At 52.2% G+C, this 19,157-nt stretch overlaps 9 protein-coding genes across 9 annotated transcripts; 4 read left to right on the top strand and 5 right to left on the bottom strand.

Moving 5' to 3' along the window:
• Positions 1–563: 563 nt before the first annotated feature.
• K489DRAFT_318994 (ERG7, lanosterol synthase) lies at positions 564–3,065 on the bottom strand (the record flags this gene model as incomplete). The annotated part of the gene is made up of 4 exons (XM_033601365.1): positions 564–660; positions 737–873; positions 939–2,810; positions 2,865–3,065. The coding sequence occupies 4 exons, from the start codon at positions 3,063–3,065 to the stop codon at positions 564–566; spliced, it is 2,307 nt and encodes a 768-aa protein (XP_033459604.1).
• Positions 3,066–3,411: 346 nt separating this feature from the next.
• Positions 3,412–4,471, top strand: K489DRAFT_379935 (ankyrin). The gene has a single exon (XM_033604770.1). It carries the CDS (start codon positions 3,453–3,455, stop codon positions 4,014–4,016), a length of 564 nt encoding a protein of 187 aa, XP_033459603.1. The 5' UTR covers positions 3,412–3,452; the 3' UTR covers positions 4,017–4,471.
• Positions 4,472–5,038: 567 nt separating this feature from the next.
• On the top strand, positions 5,039–6,079 carry K489DRAFT_294576 (PQ loop repeat protein; the record flags this gene model as incomplete). Its single annotated transcript, XM_033600276.1, has 1 exon — positions 5,039–6,079. A coding segment is annotated over one exon (1,041 nt), but the record flags the coding sequence as incomplete, so codon positions are not given.
• A 72-nt stretch (positions 6,080–6,151) lies between these two features.
• On the bottom strand, positions 6,152–7,461 carry K489DRAFT_379933 (P-loop containing nucleoside triphosphate hydrolase protein). The gene has a single exon (XM_033604769.1). The coding sequence runs from the start codon at positions 7,252–7,254 to the stop codon at positions 6,328–6,330; it is 927 nt and encodes a 308-aa protein (XP_033459601.1). The 5' UTR covers positions 7,255–7,461; the 3' UTR covers positions 6,152–6,327.
• A 556-nt stretch (positions 7,462–8,017) lies between these two features.
• K489DRAFT_379932 (uncharacterized protein) lies at positions 8,018–8,938 on the bottom strand. The gene is made up of 3 exons (XM_033604768.1): positions 8,785–8,938; positions 8,418–8,727; positions 8,018–8,324 (listed from the first exon to the last, which is right to left on the bottom strand). The coding sequence occupies exons 2-3, from the start codon at positions 8,525–8,527 to the stop codon at positions 8,174–8,176; spliced, it is 261 nt and encodes an 86-aa protein (XP_033459600.1). The 5' UTR covers positions 8,528–8,727; positions 8,785–8,938; the 3' UTR covers positions 8,018–8,173.
• A 4,350-nt stretch (positions 8,939–13,288) lies between these two features.
• K489DRAFT_379930 (uncharacterized protein) lies at positions 13,289–14,743 on the top strand. The gene has a single exon (XM_033604767.1). It carries the CDS (start codon positions 13,443–13,445, stop codon positions 14,400–14,402), a length of 960 nt encoding a protein of 319 aa, XP_033459599.1. The 5' UTR covers positions 13,289–13,442; the 3' UTR covers positions 14,403–14,743.
• On the bottom strand, positions 14,583–16,373 carry K489DRAFT_210957 (tRNA-guanine transglycosylase). The gene is made up of 2 exons (XM_033599652.1): positions 15,897–16,373; positions 14,583–15,829 (listed from the first exon to the last, which is right to left on the bottom strand). Exons 1-2 carry the CDS (start codon positions 16,126–16,128, stop codon positions 14,763–14,765), a joined length of 1,299 nt encoding a protein of 432 aa, XP_033459598.1. The 5' UTR covers positions 16,129–16,373; the 3' UTR covers positions 14,583–14,762.
• Positions 16,374–16,383: 10 nt separating this feature from the next.
• On the top strand, positions 16,384–17,703 carry K489DRAFT_379929 (thymidylate kinase). The gene has a single exon (XM_033604766.1). It carries the CDS (start codon positions 16,619–16,621, stop codon positions 17,279–17,281), a length of 663 nt encoding a protein of 220 aa, XP_033459597.1. The 5' UTR covers positions 16,384–16,618; the 3' UTR covers positions 17,282–17,703.
• K489DRAFT_388552 (uncharacterized protein) lies at positions 17,560–18,931 on the bottom strand (the record flags this gene model as incomplete). The annotated part of the gene is made up of 2 exons (XM_033606424.1): positions 17,560–18,568; positions 18,696–18,931. 2 exons carry the CDS (start codon positions 18,929–18,931, stop codon positions 17,560–17,562), a joined length of 1,245 nt encoding a protein of 414 aa, XP_033459596.1.
• Positions 18,932–19,157: the final 226 nt, after the last annotated feature.

The raw sequence follows: 19,157 nt of genomic DNA, 5'->3' as shown, positions 1-19,157 counted from the left end.
ATCTCCAAAGACTGAATGACTGTCTGCTGGACAGTTGTCTGGCTGATGTCGGACGAGATGCTGTGAAGCTCGAGGGAGCTCCTACACTCCGAAAAAGGGAGTCCTTTGAAGGGAGGTGGCAGTGAGAAAGCACACGCAGGAGATGAATTTCCCAGCAGCGAGTCCGAGGACTAGGAAATGAAGCTGGAAACACGCGAGCGGATGGTGGAGAGGAGATGGATTTATGTCCTGCTCACCATTGCATTGGAGCAGATCTCAGTACTAGTTTAAAGTGTAGTCGCAGGTGGTCGGACAATTATTACAATCCAACCTGAGTAATGTTGGACCTCCGGAAGTTCAGGGTCAAGCAGCGGCGGCGGTGGTCGACGATCTGAATATAGATCGGCGGGAATACCCTCGCCCAGTACCCAAGAACATCCAACATTATTCTTAAAACCTTTAATATTTATACAGTCGATAACAAATTCCTCATGGTATTACTCCCTACCTTGGTAGACAGCTGGTCATAAATTACAGCTCATCTATACAGTACATAACCTGCACATCTGCCTCTCCTGCTAGGATCAAAGTCCCGCAATGACCCCATCCCCGTGCCTCTCCGCAAACATGCCAAGCGCTTTGATTGGGAAGATGAATTTGTAGTTCGGATAAGAGATCGTGCTGTATTGAACAATGTCAGTGACGATAGTCGACAACGTATACCGAACTAGCACAAGGCAGAATGTTCGAAACTCACCAGCTTTTGTTGAAAACTCCCTCAATGCCTTCCTGCAGCCACTCGCCATTGGCCTGCTGTCGTTGCATGAGAAGTCGAACAGCTCTCTCGACCGGTTCTTTGTCCGGGAATTGAGCTTCGAGGAGAGCGATGATGGCCTAGAGAGAAATTTACTGATTAGCGTCCACACCGGACATTCTTTCCAAAAGACGAGATGACTCACCCAAGCCGTCTGCACAACCTGCGACCCATCCGGATGTTGACACCACGTGCTAGTCTCGCAGCTCTTGTAACTCTCTCCCCATCCACCATCATCCGCCTGCCTGTCAAGGAAGAATTGACAGGCTCTCTTCACCCGTTCGCTGTTCGCATACGTCTCACCCTGCGACGCGAGACTCTCCAGGGCAAACATTCCCGCATATGTGAAGCAGATGCCCCAGCTACCATACCACGAGCCATCCGCGCGCTGGTTCGTGCGAATCCACGTCACAGCGCGAGTGATGAATTTCTTGATCTCTTCTGCGCGATAGGATGGGTAAAGCTGGTTGAAGAGGTGCAGCGTGGTGACGCACGCGGTGGTGCACTCCGGGTAGTCGTATTCGACCATGATGCGACCAAAGACTTCGGCAGCATTGAGATATTCCAGGTTCTCACTACCTCGCGTTGGTTCGTACGAGCTGCAAGCGCCATTGCGATTTTGCATCGTGAGCAGGATGTCGATGGCCCATTTGATGCGTTGGTCATCTATGAGTGCGGGGAAGAGTTTCTTTCGCGAATCCTGCGGATCTTCCACACGTTGAATCAACATGATCGACTTCACGGCTTCGGCAGTACAGTCAGACACGGTATAGCCCTGGATCCGGTTGCTGAAACCCCATGCTCCGCGGCGGGCGTGACGATAGCCGGCTTGTGCACAGGTTTTCTGGGTCGGAGGATCGGAGTAGGCGGGAGAGTTCTCGTAGCCGACCGCGTGTGTCAGAATCTGTTGGTCCTCAAGAAACTCGAGGGACTTCAGCACCAAAGAATGAAACTCGGGCTTTTGCGCCAATTCTGCAGACATGGCTGCTTGAATAGTGAAGGCCGTGTCCCAGTTCTGCACGCCATTCGTTCCATTGACCATCATGCCGTCTTTGGACATCCACAAGTATTCGGCCAAGTTGGCGCGAATCTTTTGGATGGACTCCGCATCGGGACCCTCCCGTATATAGCAGCAGAGAAGATTCATCGGAGCGTTGACGGGAGCCAAGCCAGCATGATCTGTGTTGGCATTCTCCATCAAGATCAATTCCCAGACCCACTGCTCTGCCCGTTTGACTAGCCATGAGGCCCGGAAAATAGGGATATAGACGGCCGCGAGGAGAAAATTGAGAAGATTCAAGACCCAGGACTTAGGATTGTAGTTGTCGGCCGGACTGATAGCATTCCGATACCGTGACCACGCGATTTCCTCGTGGGGGGCGGTGAACAGCTCCTGTCGCAACTCCCGAATCAGAGAGTCCGAATCCGCCTTTGGGTAGACCCATTTCTGAGACCACAACAGACTCATCGGAAGAAAGACCATTCGCATGTGTATCCACCACCTCCATGGCGATATAGGCGTCCAATCCGGGAGCAGCCAGAGTTCTGGCGGTACTGGGTTCACAATATCCCATCGCATGACTCCGAGGATAGACAGCCAGAATTTTGCCCAATGAGGACCGTTGAGCGCACCACCCAGTGAATACAGGCACGCGCGAGCCTTTTTCATCCGCGCATCATCTGCGGGCACGCCGAGCAGTCGAAGAGACGTGTAATTCATGGCGGTGCCAAACACAGTAGAGTCACCTTCGATATGAAGACCCCAGCCGCCGTCGCCGCCATTCTTGGTGCCAATATTTTGCATGTTGAAGAGGTATCGAATCATCTCTGTCTGCTCGGCTTGTGTCAGGGGTAAGTTTGTCACGTAACATGTGATGACAATCCCTGGGAGAAGGAACATCGGACCGCCGTATTCGCATGCCCAATTACCCGGTTCCAGTTGGAGATTTGAGAAGAAATTCATTCCATTCTGTGCGGCCTGTTGTGGTGTCTTTGCCTTGGGAAGTCCTGGGAGACCCTAATTCGAGCGGATGTCAGCATTCATCTATGGAGAATACGACAGATGACTTACAGTGTCAAGACCCATGTGGAACTTGTCAGCAGTGGTCAAGGGCCATTCCTTCACTTCTTTATCGCTCTGTAGGTAATGCCATGTTTGACGCCCTCTATCGTCTCGCAACCGCCATCGTGTTAGCTCGGTCTTGTGAACAGTCGCATTCTTGATGGCCAGATCGGCCTCCGACTTTTTGTGCCCAAGTTTGGAAGTTGCCATTGCGATGTGGCTCTTCGTCGCGAAAATGTCACCGACGATAGTTGATGAGGATCTAATGGTCTATGTCGTGTCTTGATCAGTGTATAATTAATTATTAATTACTTATACTTTCGACCCTGGATCATTAATTCACAAGTGGTTCGATTTGATATGCAGGTACGCGAGAAAGCTCATGGAGTGAACGCTAGTTCATAAACAGACAAGCGTGCACAAGTCTGTTGCTTATCGATAATCTCGACTTTATTTTGTCAATTGTCTGATGACGCTGAACTGGGGGGAAATTTTGATCACATAGGTAGTCTTGAATTCTGAAGTCCCGCAGAATAGCAATTTCCTGGGATCACGCACCTCAATTCCTGATTGATATTGGGCAACAAAACACACGCCATGTCTCCAACAGATTCAGTGCCACTGAGCCCCGAAGAAATCGACGACGTGCTCTATTTCACTCGCGCAAACGAGCCCCACGATCTACAGCAGACACTTTCCGAGCTTGCAGCAAAACACAACACTTCAATAAAGGACGTTCTCGAGGGATCGATAGATTCGCAAACCGGCAACACAGTTTTCCACTTCTGCTCCGCGAATGGACTGATCGATTTGTTACCGTCGTTACTATCACCGTCGAACGAGTCCCGAGTATCTGCACAGACCATCAACCTTGGCAATCGAGAGGGCAACACAGCCCTACATTGGGCCGCATACAATGGCCATCTCCAAGTAGTGAAGTTGCTTATAGCGGCGGGCGCGGATATGTGGATCAAGAATGCGGCGGGACATCTGGCCATGTTCGAGGCGGAACGAGCGGACAAGAGCGATGTCGTCCAATACCTGCTCGAGGCTGGTGGAGAGAAAGTGGAGGAGGAAGGATCAGAAGCCCAGCCTTCTGCGGAAGAGGTTGCTGATGTTCAGAACGGGGAATCATCCAGTAGCAGTGCACCAGCTCAATAGAAGGACGGCGGTGGCAGAAGGAATACGAAGAGCAATGTCAGAAGTGACATCCGGGCGAGCTCGTTTGACATGTTGCGCTCCTTTGCCGTATAGGACCATGTGGGGGTCAAGTCTGCTTGGATATATTCAAGTCAGGCTGCTCATCAATCAAAGGGAGGCTAAGACATGAATGATTGGGTGTCATGCATGACCCGACGCAGAACGAATGCGTATGTTGAGAAACACGACCTCGACGATCCCGGACAATACCATACTGCCTCATCCGGACAGGAAACTTTGATCATGCCAGGTGAATATACCCGCGCGCATTTTCAAGTGGAATTTGCGAAAAGTCTGGGTTGGCGGTTCCCGGATGCTGCTTTGCCCAGATCATCTCATGTGTCGGATCATTGTTTGCCTCACATAGAAATGAAGTCAACGAAGTAACGATCGATAAACCATCGCCACGAACGCGAATATCCTCTCCTCGAATAATCTCTCCTCGAATGATCGACGTAATTGTTCAGCAGTGGAGCAAATGGCTACAGAATTAACAGTGTGAATATGAGGACGCGTTCCAGCTCGGGCCGAAGTGTGACGCATGCATGTGCAAGGCGCGCCGAAATTTCCTTGTCCCCAGCCATTGGCGCGCGCAAAAGTGTGGAGAAAGTGGCTAACAACTGCACACACTCTCTCTCTCTCTCCGACATCATTCTGGTCTGTCGTGTCGTCCATTGTCCCCTCAAGAATTACGAAAGTTGAGACACTGGAAACTCTCGATCTCTACACAATACCATAACAGCGGAGTTTACAGGCAGTGGTATCGCTGTCGAGCAGCGTACCGAGGCGACCGCAATTGCGACCGATTCCTCGTCCGAATTTCGTCACAGAACTCAGGGCAGCGTCCATCGTTGACAACCCAGGATCCAAAATCTCCCTTTTTTTCAAAAAGCAGAAAACAACGATCGAAACACATTCAAGAAATTCTCACAAAAACGAACACGATCATGCTCGACATCGCAGCCATTAGCGGCATTTGCGGCTCAATCAGCATCGCCTGCTGGGTCGTCGTTTTCTCACCACAGATCATCGAGAACTTCCGACGCAGCTCCGCCGAGGGATTGAGCGTCGAATTTGTCATCATCTGGCTGGCCGGAGATGTCTTCAACATTCTGGGCTCGGTGTTGCAGGGTGTCCTGCCGACCATGATCATCCTGGCAATCTATTACACATTTGCAGATGTCGTCCTGCTGGCGCAATGTTTTTACTACCGCGGCTTGGTATTCCGGGATCCTCGACCGGACATCCCAACCCCGGCGACAAATGCTCCGACCGAAACATCTCCATTGCTAAATGGCAATTCTACTGGAAATTTGAATGTCCCAGCATCATCAAATCAACACGTCCCGAACGCGGCAGATGTCGAATACACACCCAGTCGATCCCGTCGCTCCTCCTTCCGGGAACGTCTCACCAGCATCGACGCCACCCACCTCTCTCCCGCCGCGCCCATGCATCCCCAACCTAACCCAAGCTCGCCAAATGCCTCCATCAAAGCCTCCCGACCACGAAACTGGGCGCAAGCAATCCTCTTCAACGGAACGGTAATTATCCTGGTCATCCTGGCAGGATTCCTCGGCTGGTACCTCAGCCCCGCATCATCCGAAAAGAACGACAAGGACCAAGCAAAGGGAACCAATCCTGCCAGCCACCCTTCCTTCAACCTCTGGGGCCAAATCTTCGGCTACATCTGCGCGGTGCTCTACCTCGCCAGCCGGGTCCCACAGCTCCTCCTCAACTACCGACGGAAATCCACCGAAGGCCTAAACGCCCTCTTCTTCATCTTCGCCTGTATCGGAAATCTGACCTATGTCTTCTCCATCTTTGCCTTTGAGCCCGTATGTAGCTCCCGCGGTGGCGCGCATCATCACGGACGGTGGCAGGAGCGCAGTTGTACCACCGATGAGGCCCGCGCGATCTATGGCAGGTACATGTTGGTGAATTTGAGTTGGTTGATTGGCAGTTTGGGCGCATTGTTTTTGGATTTCGCCGTGTTTGGGCAGTTTTGGGTTTATCGGGCCAAGGCGGCAAAGAAGCTTGACAACGATGAGGAGGAGGCTGCTGTAAATTAGCTGAAGTACGAGAGAGTGGGAATCGAGCGAATTGTGTTTGGTGAGATTATGGCCGGTTGTTCGGCGTCTCTTTCTGCTGTATCTATATGGATCGTGAATTTCGTGATATCTCGTTCTTCTCTTCATTCCAATGATATTTTTGGGAAGGTGGCAACACACATCACCATGGTTTCTTCATCACTTCGTTATCCTCCTGTTGATCACCTCTCAATAACTCCGATTAACTCCTTCGTGAACCCCCTGAAAATCGGCTCCAACGAGCAATCCAAATACTTCTCCACCAAAAACCCCTCCGTTCCTCCTGGCTCCCCATCTCCATCACTTTCTCTCGCAAGATCCCTCCCCTCGACCACCGTCCCCACCGGATAAACCGGCCTTCGCCCCTCCTCGATCAAGCGAATGAACATCGGATCAATCGGGACACTGCCCAAGAACGGCACCCCGAACTCCCGCGCCATGACCTCGCCCCCGCCCTTGCTGAAGATGTTCGTGCACTCGGCGCAGTTCGGACACACGAACCCGGCCAGGTTCTCGACCACGCCGAGGACGTCGACGCCCACCTTCCGGCAGAAATTGATCTCCTTCTTGACGTCGGAGATGCTGATCGCCTGCGGCGTCGTCACGACCACCGCGCCGGAGAGCTGCGACGGCCCGCAGGAGAGCAGGAGCGTCTCCACGAGCGAGATGTGCTCATCGCTCGTCCCGGGCGGCGTGTCGATGAGCAGGTAATCGAGGGCTCCCCATTGCACATCGGTCAGGAATTGTCGGATCATGGCGGTCTTCTTGGGGCCGCGCCAGACCACCGCGTCGCCGCGGCTGGAGAGGAGGAAGCCGAGGGACATGCATTTGAGCGGGCCGATGGAGGTGGTTCCTTGTGTCGTTGTTGGGGGGGGATTGGTGTCGTGCACGCTGACCGGTAGCCATCCCCCGGGCGCCTGTGTGACTTTGGCCGCTTCGATCCCGAAGAAGCGCGGGATGGAAGGCCCCGTGAGGTCGACGTCTAACACGCCGACGGATTTGCCTTGGAGGGAGAGGCTGAGGGCGAGTTGGGTTGTCACGCTGGATTTCCCTACGCCGCCTTTACCGGAGAGGACGAGAAGGATGTTTTTGACGTCTTGGAGGGACATCCTTGTGGAAGTCGGGATTTCTCTTCTTGTTTCGTCGAAATTCTCCGGATCCTCGATGATGACTCTCGCAGTGGAAGGCTTTATCTTGCCACTTTTTCCTTCAGTAGCTCTGGGAAGTATTAGGTTGGATTAATTGGCGTGGTGATTAAATGAATCTTCCGGAAACCATTTGCACTTATTTCTTAAACTGTCGAGGCTCGTTCCATGGATGGTGATTGTGAATGTCCTGCAGGTGCTTATCAATCACTTCCACGCTTGTAAATGTGGCAAGGGTTGGGGTTATGTATAACCCTAAAGCACACACTGCACAGGTGCAGGTGCCCAGGTGTACTGCTTAAGCAAGAACATATGACTTGAATTTATTACTCGTCTCTTTGTATTACGCGACGAAACGGCGATCAGTTGGATGTGCGTGAATAGTTGATATTCGTAACGCAAGCAATAAGATCTGATGAGAGTCGTGTCTGCCAACGTGTGTCATGGAATCGGTGTTGTCCACAAAGCAATCTCGACGTTCGAGTATTCCTGGCAATCTGCCGTGATGATTCACGAGCGACAGAGACTAACCCAGTGCAATTCACAAAATCTGAAACGATCAAACTGCCGTTCCAAAAATCACCATCATCGCCAAGAGTAGGTGCACTGCGAACGGGAGGGAAGATAATTGTTTACATCATACAAGACTTCGAAAAACTGTCATTGCAAACAAAAACTTGCACAAGAGTTGCTAGTAGTACTGCCCAAAAAAATCAACTCGTACGCCGTCGCAACCGTTTGCGAATAAAGCCAAGAATAAAAGATCCCAGTCACGCCTGGATGCGCAACCTATGTGCCCAATCCCATTTGAACGCCTTGCCCTTACCAAAGGACGTAATGTGCTAAACTTGCTTCAAGCAAAAAACTCCGAAGCAGCAGTCGATCACGACGACGATGAGGAGACGCTTGACTGCGACTGCAGCGACGCCTTTCGCTCTGATGGTGATGAAACGTCGGAACTTGACTGGACGCTCCGGCGGCGTGATGAGGCGGTCGCGGTCTCGAACTGTTGACGGGTGTGCTCGTGCATGATTCTGTTGGGGAGGAATGATGTTAGTGGTTTTGTTCTTTGTGATATGCTTCGTATGTCCTGGGTGTGTGGAGGTGGTTTGGTGGTATAGACGAACCTTTGGTAGGAGCTCATGGCGGCGACAGGGTCTTCGTTCTCGCCGGATGTGGAGTGAGCTGGGCGCGAGATGGACTCTTGGCCGTAGGCGGACTGTGAGTTGGCAGACATTGTGACGTGTAGGGTTATGGGTAATGTTTTCTTGGTTGTGGGAGCACGGAGATGTAGTCGTCTACGATATCGCGTGATGGTATGCAAGACGTCGGGTTTGTTGTAGCGGTAATGGAGGTAGGGCAGTTGCTTAATTATGGTAGATGTCGGTATCCGATGAGTCTGGAAAGAAGGTGCGAATCGAATCGACTTATATGCATCTACGAAAGATAGTCAGAAAGGGTAACGACGACAACGACGGGATGCCGCCTCCCCACCTCCTGCCTACACACCACCAAAACGCACTAACGACTGGTGCATCCCAAGGGTTGCCCTGTGTTGTGAATCCATGGAGAGAACCAGGCCTGTACACGATAGACAATTCACGACATTCATTTTCCGGCCATGGGCAGAAGTTCACTGTAGCGTGGAAAAGGCCCAGGTGGGGATTATCCACACACTGGGCAGGGACAGAAGGGCAGGAGAGAGGCGAACTAGCGATACCGTGCAGGTCACGGAAGCGGAGGACCCTGCGTCAGTGGGTGCGCCGTAGCTCGAAGGGACTAGACGATCGGCAGAACACCCACCCACCCATTCGTCCTCACGCTTGTCATCATTGCAGCACGCCCCGGTGGGATGGGGTGTGTCAACTTCTTGCTTCTCGCCTGTACAGGAAACGCCATGACGAGATCGCGCCGCTGCATACTCAATCTTCATCCTCATCATGACCAGTTCTCTGCTCTGTCCTCCCTCCGTTGCCACCGCCGCCCTTCGTTCAACCAGCCGCGATCCTCTGTCCCTCTGTCGCGCTCTTCGGAACGAGAAAAGGGTTCAGGAAATCCAAGACAGATCCATTCTGTTGAAAAGTACGTGCATATGCAGACCGCAGGAGATCGAGAACAACGGTGAGACACGGCAACTTAGATGCTACCCTGTTGCTCGTTTGCGTGATAATAACAGATGACGGGGAAAAAGGGCCCTCCGACCATCAATTAGCGTGTCAGAATCAGAGACAACAGGGGCAACACGTCATGTCGATCAACGCTGGGTCAAGCTGCTCCCACGGTCGTGACACATGCATGCCTGTATGCACCACCCACCAACGATGCTGGACCTTCTGGCCGGCCTGCACTGTCCAACCGGTCCAGGGCAACATCCAGCCCGAATGCGCGAGAGAGACAATTTCACACTCCAGACGTAACTTTGCCCTATCATGTGGACAAGAGGGCACAGGGCTCGCATGTATGGGAAATGACTCGGCCTCGTGTGCGTGTCTCCTCTGTGCCCATTGACGTGAGTGAGTGGAAAAACAAAAACCATGTTGCGCTCTGCAGCAACAAGCGAAAACTAATGCAACGGCCAAGGTCGTGCGTACGTACAATATTGCTAGGAAAGTCTCTTCCCAGATGGCGGCGGCGGAGGCGGGCTCCTTCGCCGTCTCCGTATAGACGAGATCTGGCGTCGTCTCCTCCATACCGTGGGCTTGCACCTTCCCAGGGTTGTGCAGTACGGCTCATCACGCTTCTCCTTAGGTGTCACATTAATAACAAATGGACCATGATCATGCAAATCTGGAGAGATTAGGTCATTGCTCCTCGTCGCTGCTGCTGTTGCTACTGTTGCTACTGCTGCTGCTACTGTCATGCACAATACGCTAGATGCCTATTCTGATCTCATACTGATGCTGGAAGAATTGTCCTTCTTGCTCGCTAGAGAGGCCTCGCTCGTGTAAACCTGCAGGAAAAAACAAAACCCTGTCGCCATCATCATCGTTACAGTTCATGGCAAGTGCCCTTTGTCGTCTATTCTTGTCACGGTGATGCGGTTTGGTCCGCCGGACCCTCCCCTCGTGTCGTCTTTCGTCGGGAATTCTCCCAGTACCTAAGGGGGAGTAGCTGGCGCCCCTGTGTTTCATCGTCATGCGGTGCTCATCCGTGAGAAACCACAGGATCGTTCGCGTTAGGATATCCCCGCGACCCTCCTCACGCGACTTGTTACTATATTGGTTTTTTCATGACGGCGATATCATCATTGTGATGAACATGGATCCCTGAGAACTGCTTGTTCGTCCCCTCGCGTCGTTGCCTGCAGCAAATAGGTATTCTGTACACTACAGGACCCTGAAGATACGGCCATGTGGTGGTTGAGAATAGAATTCGTCAGTATGCGATGATGTTGAACAAGGGCTTTCGATCAGCGTTGTCCTCGCTTCCCGCACCTTCGTGGGACTTTCACGCACGGTTACACAAGACATTCCACTGCGCGTCTGAGGAGGCCTTCGCATGCATCCTCATCACGAGCACCATGCATAATCTCGTAGTCTCAATCACTTGGAAATATATGTGCAGCACAGACAAACCCACCGTGTCACCTAAGCTAGGCACCTCTTCTCACGTTCTCACGAACAAACATTTTGCATCATAAAAGTTCCCTCTGTCGTCAGTAATGATGATAGTAATCGGTCCGGGCTGAAGGCCGCTAATAATAAGAGACGTGCGCCCGCCGCAGGGTCCATCTCACACTGCGCACATGCCATCTGACGCAGAGATCGACACGTCCATTTACCCTTTTGAATTGAACGATGAGCTCAGAGCTCCACTTTCCGTATCACTGGCGACGAGAAAGAGCTTTGCATTTGCGTGGCGGTAATGATGGAGAAAATCCCTTTGTGAGATTCTCACTGGCTGGAACAAGAGCCGTATCGTTCGTTTCTGAATAATCTGCCGAATCTCTTTGATTACACAGTCATCACTGGGGAAGGGTTCTCCCTCGGAATGATGATGTGATCTGCGAAAGAAACCTCCTCGACTGGACGCCCATTGGCTGATAACTCTTCCCTCTTCCCTCTGAGGCCAAATGCCTTCGTCGCTTGTGTCACGAATGAAGGAGATACACCTCTTCTTGCTCTAATCTGACGAAGTGCCACTGTCACGTGGAGACTCTTTTGACATCATGTCGCACCGCTTCAGAGCCAAAGCCTTGTCCGCAGGGTTCATTGGCGTTGACAAAGCCCTACCGCGCGATATCGCGGAAGCACAGGGATGTGAGACTTCTTCGACATAGATCAAGCGGCGCATACCATCATCATTGTCGTGGTTGTCGTTCATGTTGGTGATGATGAAAAATGCATCTACACTGCAGTATCAATCATCTGTGTGTGCAGTTGGAGAATTGTTCAGACACAGCTGCAGACCTAGTCCAGGAAGCAGGCACTCAGGCACGTAAGCGGCGGCCGTGGCCTCCGACTACTGCCCGCCACTTACAAATGCTTCGACAGCCAATGTAATACATACTGTGATGAATGGTGATCGTCTCCTCATGTCCGCATGGATGCTATCTCGTCCTCGGCACGGGAAATCTCTAGCCACTGATAGTGAGAATAATAGACGGCATCCCCCAAGAGCACATCCCGACGTCGCCGCCGCCGCCACCATGATCTCATGTCCGCCAGTGTAGCGCAGGTACAATCACACACATGCACCTGGGCAGTTTGACAATTCTGGGGCTTGCAGCGCTCCTGCACGATGACAGCCATCTCGAGCGCTTTCTCCACTTTAGATAGATCTTGTATGGCACGGTCCGCGCCTCAAGTGAGATCTCCGAGATCCATTACCATGTTTCCCTTCTCTTCCAAGGCAAGGTTACTAGCGATGAGTGCAACATTCACATCTTGGCTGCTCGCTCCGTTCTTCGCGGCTGGGAGAAATCATCTCGCTAACAAAAGCTGTAATTCCTTACTCAGAGAGGGTTACTGGGTCGGGAACCCATGTCGCGCAGGTAATCATCAAGATGTCGCATAACCCATCGTGAAGGTGTGGGGATGGCAGATCTCTACTAGCTGCCTCTTCGCTACCCTAGCTGAAAGATCTGTGCTATGAAAATCAATGCTCCCCGGCCCTTGAATAATGTCCGTAGCTGAGCTAGCTGGATGATAAGCCAGAACAGCGATATATCCTTGGGTCATAGCGCATTCTTGTCCGCCCCGGTCCATTTGGAGCTTGCCAGTGTTTTCGAGACTCTCGTAATCACTCGTAAAATGAAATCGTGGTCTCGTCAATTCTGATTCATTCCAAGCCCGAACCCTCTTGTGGGTCCGACCACCATGGGGAAAATCCTCTCTCTCTCAGACATTACCCTGATACACACACATCCACACCGCTACAGATGGTCCTCGGCTCTGCACAAGGCAAAGCAGGAAGCCTCAAGACAAAAATCGGATCGGCCAAAGTCCCGAGAGCGGGAATCTGCACTATTGGAGCCCGGGATGATGAATCTGAATCCAGGTCTCAGATCTGTCTGGAATAATGTTCGAGATGGATTTTCCCTGATAGTGCTAGTAGATTTCAAGATGATCTGAACCCAGTAAAGATCTCATCCCGCTGTTCCGGGGGATGGATGAATAACCTAACCATGCTGCGAACTTTTGCCGCTTCATGATTTCCGCCCGTTACCATTTTCGAGCGGAGTGAGCCGTTCGCGCGGGATTGACGCTCACCTGTCCATGCCTATGGGCCGGGATCATCGGAGGTAATATTGAACGAGGAAACCTCAATCCTGAGAGCGCGTTTGACCGTACCACGCTCATTATTCAAACCATACCCGTGTATGTCATCCGAATCCGGCATTCGCAATCGGCGTTCGCTTGCCTCCATCAACCGATTGAGGAAGGAAGCCCGACAAATTTGAAGCCCGCTCAATGCCACGTGCTGGCGGCCATTGGCTGCTCATCATCTGCGAATGCGAACTTCACTCGTTCCTCTTTCCTCACTCAACGTCCGCACTCGCGTCGTCGTCGTCATCGCAGCACTATGAACGATGGCGTGTCCTCCAAGCGACGCGTGCATATATATAGATGAATCATAAACTTCCGTAAAACACCCTTGTTGACAGCTCCCACCAACGTATCTCGAGAAACTGATCGCTCAAGACGTGAAATATGCTCCTCTCAACGCTCCTCTCCACCACCCTCGCTCTCGCAGGCGTCACGTCCGCCCAAGGCTACGATCTCCCGCTCTCCGCCCCGCTCCAATCCATCCTCTACAATGCCCGCAACTCCTCCCTGACCCGTTACCCGACGCAATTGACCCAAGGCATCATCCCCATCGCCATCCACTCTCACAACGACTACTGGCGGCCCGTGCCCTTCTACTCTGCGCTCTCCGTCGGCGCCTACAGCATCGAAGCCGACGTCTGGCTCCTCAACGGCACATTATACGTCGGCCACGAAATCTCCGCCCTGACCCCCGCGCGCACCTTCCACTCTCTCTACATCGCGCCCCTCCTGGACACCCTCCGCCGCCAGAACCCTAACACGACCTTCGTATCCTCCGCCTCGACCAGGAACGGCGTCTACGACACCGCGAGTACCCAGACCCTCTACCTCTTCGTGGACGTCAAAACCGACGGACCGACGACCTGGCCCGCCGTCATCTCCGCCCTTCAGCCTCTCCGCTCCGCAGGCTTCCTCGCCCGTGTGGAGAACGGCTCCTCCAGCATCGTCCCGGGCGCCGTCACGGTCATCGGCACGGGCAACACCCCGCTGAACCAAATCCAGGGCGTGAGCCCGCGGGATTACTTCTACGACGCACCGATCCCCACGCTGAATTCGACATTCGCCAACATCACCGCAGCCGTCTCGCCGATCGCGAGCACGAATTTCGCGGCCCAGTTCGGCGATGTGCGGAATCAGACTTTCAATGCCTCGCAGTTGGCGCTCCTGCAGGCGCAGGTAAAGACGGCGCATTCCAAGGGCATCATGGTCCGATACTGGAACCAGCCGGGTTGGCCTGTTGGGACGCGGAATGCGGTATGGAGGACGCTGTGGGACGCCAGGGTGGATTTGTTGAACGTGGATGATTTGGAAGGGGTGGTGAACTTTTGGGAGAATAGGGGTTAAAACGCCTCGCGGTAAAGAACAGCAGATTTCCGCGACAGGTCCCGAGAGACAGGATTTGGGCGATGGGAAAAAGTGCTCGATGAGAGCCGCCCATGATTGATGAATTGACGAATTTTATTCTAGAGTAATGATTCATTGATGAACCAAGTCTCGTCCGGATCTTCTTCCGTCTCAGGCCTCATCACTGCGTTTTCCCGCTTCTTCCGTCGCGCAGCTGCTGCCTCGCTCTGTTTTTCGGCTCTCTCGTTCAGCGGTGTGAAAGTCACGGGATTCTTCTTGGCTTCGCCAGGGCCTTCGGATTTGAATTGATATCCTCGCATTCTAATTTTCCCACGAGGTTAGTTTGGGCGACCACTCATCTTATCGTTGTTCTCGCGCATGATCAGCTTTGAATACATACCTTGGTCCTTGGCCTGTTTTCTCAGGAAGATGGCTTTCATACTTTCGTGTAAAGTCTATCACGTCATGTTCAAATGTTTCGGCTGCCAGACTTTCCCTGATGCCATGGAAGAAGCGCTCCAAGACGTGGTGATTATGAATTTGTATAAGCACCCAGCCGAGCATCTCCTTAGCCATGAGGAGATGCTGGATGAAAGCCCGGTGGTGGGCGGTGCATGCGTAGCACTTGCAACCTTCGCTCAAGGGCGAAAGATCAACTACGTGTTCGGCTGACCACATATCGAGACCTAGCGGCAGTGATTGAACATCTGTCGCAGCATCCTGGTGTGCTTCCTTGCGTATGGGAAAATCGAATTGCAAGGCTATGCCTGCATCAGTAGCCGTCGTGATGAAAGGCATCGTCAAGATATCCATCCCAAGTGAAATTTGTCGCAGAACCTGATGAGGGCTATTCGGCGAAGTCAGAGCGAGTCGCGGGAGGTATTCAAGCTCTTCTGGTAAATCCTCCAAGGTATCTGTGCTAAATATTGCTAGACCGGAAATCTGGTCCGAGAATCGTTCCGCGAGATGGTCGACGAAGAATCGCTGCTGATAGCATCTCACTGGGAGCAGAGATGCAAACAGCACCGAACTTGATCCTGCTGTGGTGGGACTTGAGGATTTCCGTAGGGCAATGTGATCTTCCAGCCATTGGATATTACGATCAGTGGCAGTCTCTATCCTTTTGCTGCCCAATGTACGCTCGTACGGAATGTCGCCAAGCCCGATAATGATATCTGCTTGAAGGGTCTCGACAGCGCGTGCATAATGGTCTGTCTCCAACGTGCGGAAACCGACAGATGTGCAGACCGATACTGTGGAGTCCGTATTCGAGTTGGATAATGCTGCTGCGACAGGCGGCGTCCGTCTCGCCCCAAGAACTAGAAGCGTTTTCTCTGGCAAAGCAATGAAACGCCTCAAGGGTGAAGACTTGTTCGCATCGCGATACTGATATAGTGGAGGCACGTTCTTGGGCGCGCGTTCGATGACTGTACGAGGACTGCAGTGAGCACGCTGGTCAGCGAGTGTGAGGATATCCATTGTAGAAGGACTTACAGTCTTCTAAAGCGACGTAAACTCCCGAGATATCAGTCTGGTGTTCAAAGTTGTCTTGTGTGATATGCGGGATTATTCCTCGTGATGTGATGCCGAGAAAGTGTGGTGTTTCGAACGGTCGTCTGCCCTCCAACTGCAAACAGCCCAAACGGGCCCGCTTGAGAGATTTGATCACGTTAAACATCCTGTGCTTTGTGGCTTCGGTGGATTGTTCAAACAAAGCTTGTGCCATATTGATCTGGATGCTAGAGGGGATCTTGTGCAAAGCTGTTCAGAGAGGTAATTATCGTCAACAGGTGTTATGAAAATGTGATATCGTGGTAATGCTGTCGGCGGGATGTTCCGCAACCACATCTGAGGCTTGCTGCTCAGCACAGTGCCGCACTCCACATCTATTTTAGATCTTGTTGCTTATCACGAAATACCGCTTTGTGGTCACGTTGAACGCAAATGCCAAGGAAATGCAATTTCAACATTCCTTGGGTTTGACACAGCATCATTGCGTGTTGACGATGCCCTTTGAGCTTATATAGATTGGGCTGGAGATGATTGATCTATGAGGTTCTAGCTTGCAAGCTCACCTGCAAGCTTGACACGGCCCGCGAAACGTTGAGCTTGTCCGGAATGTTCTCTCGGACCAGCACAACAGCATCGGGACGACCTCAATCGAGCTCCGATGTGAATTCAATCAACAATCCTTCCGATCGATAGGCAGCAAGATAATGATGACGACCCGACGAGGACACTTTATCGCCTTCGAAGGCCTCGATCGCTCCGGCAAAAGCACACAATGTGCACGACTAGTAGAGCACCTCCGCAGTCAGGGCAAGACAGTCGAACATCTCCGTTTCCCAGACCGCACAACCGTCATCGGGAAAATGATCAACAGCTACTTGACCGGCTCGACCCAACAAGAGGATCACGTCATTCACCTACTCTTCTCCGCAAACCGCTGGGAAGCGGCGCAGAACATTCGTGACAAGATCGCCGCCGGCACAACCGTCGTCGTCGATCGCTACTACTACTCCGGCTGCGTCTACTCTGCTGCCAAGCAGAACCCCACGATGACTCTGGAATGGTGTCGAGAGCCGGAGGTCGGTCTGCCGAGACCGGACATTTGCTTGTTCCTGAACATCTCGGCCGAAGACGCCGCCAAGCGAGGTGGCTACGGCAACGAAGTGTACGAGAAGCAGGAGATTCAGGATCGTGTCCGAGCGCTATTTGCTGAAATGCAGAAGCACCATGATGAGTTTGAGGACATTGTGGCGATCAATGCGGGTGGGAGTGTGGATCAGGTGGCGGATGCGATTCAGCATGCGCTTCACAGAAAGATTGGAGGACCGTCCCAGCGATCTACTGAACTTCGGAACATTCAGCCTTGGTGATTTGACGTGCTGAGAATCAACCCCCGTCCTGCTATCTTTTTCTGCAAGATCCACTCGCGCATCATAGAGTTATCGAGGACGTCCCCAGAGCTGTTAGTGTTCGCTTGTACTGAGCCAGAGCCAATTAATTCGAAAATTGTTCTGCGACGGACCATCGTCGCTCTTGCACTCTTGGCTTGTTTTGTAACTTGCTCGCCAGGTCATTCGAAGCTACGATGGCGATTGTTCATGCGGTGTGTGGGTTTCGTGTATTGTGCAGAAGGAAAACCAAAATCTGCTCATGCGATGATCTCAGCATCATTCCAATCGCTATCGTCGATGACAGGTTCCAAGTCTGATGTTTCGCGTAAAGGCCGCTTGAATGAAGCGTGCTTTTGGCTCAATGGTATTTTGGATGTCTGTGTAGGCTTCTGTGCTTCATCTTGGCTACTTTCGGAAAGCTCTTGCCATCCGTTCTCCTGCATTTCAAGGGCAATGTCTAAGGCATCTTCATCAGGCTCGTCCAATTCATCTTCCGAGTCCACCACTTCGTCTACCGATCCGGCATTTTTCTTGCCACGTTTGGGCTTGAACAGCGCCGCAATCTCCTTCTCACCTCTCATTCGGAGCGTAAGATCTTTGACGGGGTCGATCCATTGTAAAGATGTATTGCACTTGGGACACTGCCCGCTTGTTGGAATTATCGCACCCGTATTTCCGTCCGCAGCAAGGAATGCTGCCGACATACATTGCACATGTGTAATAGATAAGCAATCCTTCCCTGGGCAGACCAGAGTTGCTGAACCTGTCGCAGGAACATGCTTCCGACAGACTGTGCATTTCAAGGGCCTCCCGGAAGCAAAGAGAGCAATCGTCTCCTCCAGCCGGGATTTTATACTTGAGTAGTCGACACTCAAGGCATAGATGCCTGCATTTACAGTGGGAGCGATCGCAACGCTATCTTGACTAGCAGAATTAGGAGCCAATTCGAGAGCGTCAGGTTTGGGTTCATGCAGGTGAACACTCAAGTCGCTCCTTGACCTTCCTATGTATTGCTTCGAAGCTCTCTGCCATAATTTGAATACATCTTTAGCGTAGAATGTGACTTGGAGTGGCCATCTACGGAAACTGGAGGCGTTCAGAAGCAGTTGCAGATTGGCCAGTCGATCGGTCAACGACATGTTTGCTCGCACTGGCCGTTTTCGAGCTCGGCCCGTTCGGGCTGAAATCTTGGTGATGGTCTTGAACGGAGTAATTCGGGCATCAACAGGAATATGACGAGTCTGATTGGGATTCTGCCATGCCCATCTGATGGAACTTGCAATTAGTCTAGAGAGCATGGGAAGGTCATGCAAGGGGCTTGCGACGATCGGCAGCGTGTGTGTGTCGAATTGCCACCCAAGGCATGAACAATTTAGCAGGATCAAGGACTCACTCAAACTGTAGAGCAGCAATCTTGCTGGGAAATCCGGTCACGAGACAGGTCATCTCCCAGGGTCGTAGAGAATCTCGCGAAGTTCGCGCCGCACCACCTTTCGTCTCGCCATTATGTTGTCGCAAACGTCGAGCGGGATTTGGCGTGCTTCCCACGTATGTGGCTGCATGCCGAGCGATAGACCGAAGCAGATAACAAGCATAAAATGCCGGTATCGGCTGCTTGAACTCACCCATATTTCCTAGTTTTACGAATCGCTCAAGAATAACCTCATAGCACTCGCTCGTCGTTGGAATATACAGGATGCTTTGCTGGTTTGCTTGCATGCGTCTCATTGACGTTGGGACAGGCCAATCAGAGACGTGCCTGACGACCCAAACTTGCCTAGCTTACTGGGCGGATCTGCTTTCATCGACGTCGCCTATCAAACCTGCATGGCTCTGCACGTCTTTCACGCGCAAT

Source organism: Dissoconium aciculare, assembly GCF_010015565.1.
Source record: "Dissoconium aciculare CBS 342.82 unplaced genomic scaffold K489scaffold_6, whole genome shotgun sequence".
Classification (NCBI taxonomy): Eukaryota; Fungi; Ascomycota; class Dothideomycetes; order Mycosphaerellales; family Dissoconiaceae; genus Dissoconium; species Dissoconium aciculare.
The sequence above is the reverse complement of the archived record's forward strand: the minus strand, read 5'-3'. Positions and strand labels throughout refer to the sequence as shown.